General features: G+C 47.3%; 1 protein-coding gene across 9 annotated transcripts in view; it reads left to right on the top strand.

The window, feature by feature from the left end:
* Nucleotides 1-5,431, top strand: part of Sergef (secretion regulating guanine nucleotide exchange factor) — a 199,264-nt gene extending 193,833 nt beyond the window's left edge. For 4 of the 9 annotated variants that reach the window (XM_031386709.1, XM_031386711.1, XM_031386708.1 and 1 more), the window contains one exon: nucleotides 5,057-5,431. In XM_031386709.1, coding sequence (XP_031242569.1) covers nucleotides 5,057-5,364 — 308 coding nt within the window. In that variant the 3' untranslated portion in view covers nucleotides 5,365-5,431. The remainder of the gene's footprint in view (nucleotides 1-5,056) is intronic. The other 5 variants (XR_004123041.1, XR_004123039.1, XR_004123038.1 and 2 more) reach the window with 3 other exon arrangements.
* The last annotated feature ends 1,175 nt before the right edge of the window (nucleotides 5,432-6,606 follow it).

The following is a 6,606-nucleotide window of genomic DNA, read 5'->3' as shown; positions in this document are numbered from 1 at the left end:
ACACACACGGGCACACACACGGGCACACACACACACACACACACACACACACACACGGGCACACACACAGCAGTTCCTTTGGTGAGGATTGCTATCACTGCCTGCCCAGCTCTTCAATCTGGCTTCCTCTCAGGAGACTGAACCACTCTAGGGACAATTGACATTTAGGAACTGCTCATGCCAGAAACAAATATTTACTGAGCATCTTTTCCGATTGTGTAAGTATTTTTTTTTTCGTTTTGTGATAAAGCTATTGAATAAAATCCAGATTTTGCTCCCTTGGAGCTTTGCATTCTAGCAGAGATAAAAAAGTTCTGGCGGCTGTTGCATGTAGGAAGAGAAAGGCCTTGAGCTCCCAGGAGTTAGATAACATCCCCCCAAGGGACCCTGGCAGTAGGGTCTGCGAATTTCCCTTTCAAATATCACACTTTCTGGGCATGGCACTTCTCCCATGACGCTGTCTGGGGAAAGGGTTGCTGGGCTGCATCTGTGTCAGCAGCCCAGCCACTCACCTGGAGGAACACTGCTTCCTTGGACCAGGGCTTGCAGCTACACACAATGACAAACGTCCTTTCAAACATGCAGTTTATGACAGTAAAGGTAATCACAGAGAAAATGAATATGTATTAACCCATACTGTTTTATAAATCTAGGACAGTCACTTTGTTCATGAAAAAGCAAAGCCAGAAACTGTGACTTAGTGGTTCAGGACCTGTGTGAACAGGGCTGGTTCCAGACTGCCCTGTGTCATCCCTCTACTATTCTCATGGGGTTCTCAGGCTTATATTCCCTCAGGCTCTCCACAGGGCTCTATCTGCAGGATGTGTTCATTCATGTGTGTCTGGCAAGAACCTCTATCATTTGTTTGTTTGCTTGCTTGTTTTTGAGGCCAGGTCTCTATGTAGCCCTGGCTGTATTGTAACTCAGTGATACCAGGCTGGCTTCAGACTCACAGAGACCTACCTGCTTCTGCCTTCCAAGTGCTGGGAATAAAGATATGTGCCACCAAGACTTGGCACCTCCATGTAGACTGCTCCAAACAGTTCCTCAACTTCTCCCCAAAACTGTTCTTTTCCTAGGCTCCCTCAGCTCCACAGAGAGTGCTACTCTAAGGGCATGTATGAACCCTAGGGGAAGACCCCACGCTTTGAGCAGCAGTGTTGCATCAGGGCTGGTCGTGAGAGGCAGTTGAGGCATCTCCCTATATGGTATCTGCATCTGTGCTTTGAACTTCATCAAACTCAGCACCAAGTGAGACATGTACTGTACAGAGTGGTTCAGGACTTCTGACGTAAGGATCTAGGTGCCATCATAGCACCACTGGTGTGCTAGGGAACCCAGAAAAGCCTAGCACAGTCCATATTAAATAGTATCCTGTGTATTAGGTAGGCAGCAGTTGGCACACTAGGACTGGCTCTGACCTGTGGCCTAATTTTATATGATGACATAGCCATTCTTTTTCTTCCTTTTACTTTCTTTCTTTTTTTAAATAAAAGTTTAGATATGTTTATTTTATTGGTAAGTATTTGAATACATGTATGTATCATGTGTATGCCTGGCGTCCACAGAGACCAGAAGACAGTATTAGATCAGATTCCCTGGAACTGGAGTTACACATAATTGTGAAACACCATGTGAGTGCTGAGAACCAAACCCAGGTCCTCTGCAAGAGCAACAAGAACTCTTAACTGTGGAACCCTCTCTCCAGGCCACAAGCCATTCTTAGGTGACCTGCAATGGATTATTAAAAAGAGAACCAGTGGGACTGGGGAAGATGGCTCTGTGCACAAAGTGTCTGCTGCACAAGCCATGGAAAACAACAGGCCCGGTAGCACACTGGGAGATGACAAGATCATCCTGGGGCTTGCTGTCCAACCCCTCTAGCCAATCAATAAGCTCCAAGTTCAATAAGAGACTCTGTCTCAAAAAATAAGCTGGAAGAAAAATGAAAAGACCACATGCATATGCATAGGCCCCTATGATTACATGCAAAGACAAGGAGAACAGGTGGGGCAGCACACTGCTGGGGTCCTCAGACCTAAAGTACTTCTGTAGGCATAAGTTTAACGAAGCCTAATGTACAACATGAGTGTTTAGCACAGTGTTTGGAGCCCGTTCCACATTCTAGATGCTCAGCCTTATCGTGGAAGATGAGCACCATCCACGAAATGAGGCTGCCACACTGAGCTGTAACAACCTAAGCAAATAATACACGCAGCTCGAGTAACTTCTCCTCAGAGTGTTGGGGAAGAGATGTCTGGGCCTTTGCCAGGCTTCCCTACCCAGCAGGCATGAACGTCCTGGCTCTGGGCCTCATCTGCTCAGCCCCGAGTGTGGCTTCCTCAGAGCAGTTCCCTTTGGCAGGAGATGGAGAGCATGCCAGCTGCCCATAGTGCTGTGTCCTGTGGTGAGGTCAGCTCTGTCTTCCTCCCACCCCCATCCCTGCTTCCCAGCCCTGCCCCTGCTGACAGTCAGCTGTGCTCATCAGGGCCAGGCATTCAGCCCATGCAAGGTTGCCAAACTGGGCCCTAAGGTCCTGGGCTCTTCCCCTCTTCTCCCTACTCCTGATCAGCTTGGTGAAGCTCTTGCCCAACCAAGGAAGGGGAAGGGTATCATTCTCTCTGTATGTGTTTCTGCATCTTTCCAGCCAACCTGAAGATGTGTGTTTCCCTAGACCTGAGCTCTTGGCCACTCCTACTTCCCTCCTGAAGAGGTGAAGCCCTCTCTTGAAAAAGTGGTCTGTAAGACAAACCCTTGTTGTAAGATTTAAATATTGGCATGGGAAAGTCAGGAGTACCTTAGTAAAGATGGACTTTCAGTGCTTACGCGCTGCTAAAGAAACCTGCTGGATATAATGACGCGCCTGCGCTCCAGTGCTTGAGGGGTGGAGACAGGAGGATGGAGGTTCAAGATTATCCTTGGTTATATAGTAAGTTCAAGGCCAATATAAATTTCATGGGAACCTGTCCCACCCCCAGCCCCCATACCCAAATCAGTAAATAGAGTCATAAGTACATGTCTGTTAATAAGATGTAGAACAACTTTTTAAGTCAAACTGAAAGCAACAACAACAAAAAGCACCAGGTCATGTAGCGTTTGAATCTGAGCACTCAAATGTTTTTATATTAACTGGTATGGGGGCGGGGGGGATATTAACTGAGCTGTGGAGGACTGAAGAAACAGTCTACAAAGAGAGAAAAGTATCCAGGAAGCATAGCATTTAGATCTACCAATTTCATTGGTAATCAAAGTACACATTAAAACAGCAAGGCACCATTTTGTGTTCAAATTGAAAAAGATGTTTAGAGCCCATGATGCGAATAAACACTGGTGATGTGAGAGAGGGGCAGAGATGCCCACAGATCACCAAAGTCATGTTCAAAGAGTATCCTGGCAATCCCCACACAGTCCTCAGGCATCTCCAAGGTGGCTGTACCCACTGGCCAGGAATCCCCGTCCTACAAATCTAATTTGAGAAGATAATTAGAGGGAGCAGCAGAGATTCACGGACAGAGATGTACATGCAATGCTGTAGAAAAATGGAAAATTAGAGACAACCTGAGCATCTGATAATAGCCTGCAGGTAAAGTAAATCATTTCATCCTCAAAATGTCCAATTTGGTGGCCACTATAAAGAAATTGCTTGGCAAAAGTCTCCATAAACAAAGTGAGGTGACACGCCCCAGGCTTCTAGGAGAAGACACTTGCAATGTATAGAACTAAGTTGTCAATAAGAAAAAGGCAAAGACTGACAAGGCTGAGAATGTGAACATGTGACCCATAGAACCTAACATGGCATAGACTCATAAAGGGAGTTCTTTCCCCTTAACAGGATCTCAAGCTAAATGAATGTGGTCAGCAGAGTGTCAGTAGTCTACAGGAAAAGATACAGAGGAACACATCTGCAAGATGTTCAGGGCAGCCATATTGGTGACGTTATGTAATATCGTATTGCATATTGGTATATTTAGTTCAGTGGCAGCAATGATAACCAAGAGTCATCCCAAGAGTGTGGCTAAGTGAAACATGCCTTTACATAAGGAGAGGCTATTGATAAGCTTGATCTATAAAGTGTTGGCTCAGATAAATTTCTAAGTGTGAAGAACAGGTGACATAAAAGGTATGTATCAGTGATATGCCTTGAGAAGTCTTTAAGACAAACTAAAATGAGTATGCATAGTGTGTATGGACATACATACATGTACACATACATGTACATATAAACATACAAGCATGAAAGTGATGGACATCGGCTTCAAGACAGTAATTACTGCTGCAGGGTGGAGAGGATAAAGGTCAGGATTAAACAAGATATTCTGTTGTTGTTTTTTGTTTTTTGTTTTTTTCATTTTTTTTTTCAAGACAGGGTTTCTCTGTGTAGCCCTGGCTATCCTGGAACTCACTCTGTAGACCAGGCTGGCCTCAAACTCAGAAATCCGCCTGCCTCTGCCTCCCAAGTGCTGGGATTAAAGGCATGTGCCACCACAGCCCGGCTGTTGTTTTTTTTTTTAAGGAAAGGATTGAAATGCTTGTGGAAAAAAGATAACTAATGTTCTGAACGTAGGTTAGCATATCTTACATTGTTTTCCATGCTTTCCTGCATTGCAAACTTTCCAGTAGTTTTCTTGAGCAGGGAGGTTGGAATCAAGTGTCTCTGGATAGCTGAAGGTGGTCTGGAACTCAGCTTTCCAGAAGCTGGGAATATAGGTGTTTAGCCATGAGGGTGTGTGGAAAACAGTTATGGCTCTAGTAAGAAGCTGGTGACCCAGGGAACAGTAGTGACAACAGAGATGGAGAGACATGGGGAGACACTGGGGTTGTTCTTGGTGGTGGAGTTAACAGGGCTCAATAATTGGTGGTAAGCCTGTGGGGAGTGAAGAGCCAAGGAGGAAAGCCATGAATGGAGCATGAACAGCTTTGGGGTGTGTGGCAGAATGTGGTCCAGTGACTTGAGGTGGGAGGCAGGTGAGGTTGTGCCCTGTTAATGACCACAAGCTCTACTTTCTTCCTGTGTATGCTGGGTGTTACAGTGATGTCTGTGCCCTCTCTTCTGCAGGGGACAAGTGCTGCTCCTGGGGCTGGAACGAACATGGCATGTGTGGGGATGGCACTGAGTCCAATGTCTGGACTCCAACTCCAGTGCGGGCTCTGCCATCATCACCATCAAGACTCCTCCTCGTGGGCTGTGGGGCTGGCCACTCCTTGGCCTTATGTCAGCTGGCGGCACACCCTGCGCCATGCCAGGATCTCAAGGTCACCTGCCCATTCCCAGATGCCACAGAGAACACTGAATCTCAGGGTGCCGTGGACAGAGACAGACTGGAAGAAGACACAATCAGTGACTTCAACCCAAAGCAATTCTGACAGGACGAGAAATGGTGGCGGGTGGCGTGAGAGAGACTGTTCAATAAAGTGGCTTATTCCAACAGAAGATTCCCTGGAGAATCCTTCTGACAGATTATGGGGTCGATGATCCTCCTGTCAGCTCGAGAGGGGATCAGGAAGCCCTGATGACTGGGCAGGACTGCAGGTCAGAACAATTAGGAGCTGCTTGCCCAGCACTCAGAGAAGCCCGTGTTATGGAAGGGACATCCTTTGTACTCAGCAGATGTGGATGAGGGGCTCCTCACTAAAGGAGTAAAAACATCAGAAGGAGGCTCTGGCCCTACATGATGTCCACCCCATGGCCGTGTGTAGGTCAGAAGGTGGGGGATTCTAGGCCACATTTCGAGCAGCACACACCTCCCCTCTGACTTGGGGGTTAATTTTCGGTCCAGAGTCCATAGCTTTGCCTGTCTGAGGGTACTGAGGCACCTTCCCTGGAGACTCAGAAGGAAAGGCGCCCATGTCTTCATGACCAGGGCCCATGCAAAAGCTGAGTAAAAAGAATGGAGTGAGTAAGTGGAGAGAACTCAGAGCTCCTGGGAAGACCCAGCAGAGGAGACCCCAAGTGCAGACAAGGCTGTCTGGGGCCACTGTAGCAGGCAAACTGTATCATCTCAGGGCTGCGATGTCTAGGCTCCAGTAGCTTTCCATGGTTACAGAATCCTAGGGCATTAAAGCTAGGAACTTCACATCACCATAAAGCCTTGGGGCCTCCAAACTGTACTCCTCAGAGCCTGGCATGGTGGCATATGACAGAGCTAGGTGGATCTCTGTGAGTTCAAGGCCAGCCTGGTGTATATAGAACATTCCAGGCCAGTCAGGCTCACATACTAAGACACTGTCTCAAAAAAAAAAAGCCCCCACAGCCTGCATTCTTGAGAGCGTCAGACATCTCTTTACAGATGGTGAGAAGCTTGCCCATCTCCTGATTATGTTGGGCAGGGTTGCCTTTGTCTTTATGCCATGTGATGTGCTCTGTGTGAGACTGTATTTGGTCAGTGGCTCCTTAAGAAAGTGTAGAAACTGCTGATCGCATCAACCACTCTTGTTGCTCATCAGGAGAAAATGGAGGCTGAAAAGGGGGTGGGGGAGGACACACCTCATTCCTGGCCCAGGGCCACCCAGTCAGAGCCCCGAACCAGACAACAGTGGGATAGGAAGTAGCTGAGTAGAAGTGGGTTCAGCTTAGAAGCTTTGGAGAAGGCTGCTCCAGACTCCACA

Source organism: Mastomys coucha, unplaced genomic scaffold, assembly GCF_008632895.1.
Source record: "Mastomys coucha isolate ucsf_1 unplaced genomic scaffold, UCSF_Mcou_1 pScaffold21, whole genome shotgun sequence".
In the NCBI taxonomy this organism is placed as follows: Eukaryota; Metazoa; Chordata; class Mammalia; order Rodentia; family Muridae; genus Mastomys; species Mastomys coucha.
Note: the sequence above shows the minus strand (reverse complement) of the source record. Positions and strands in the feature narration are given on the sequence as shown.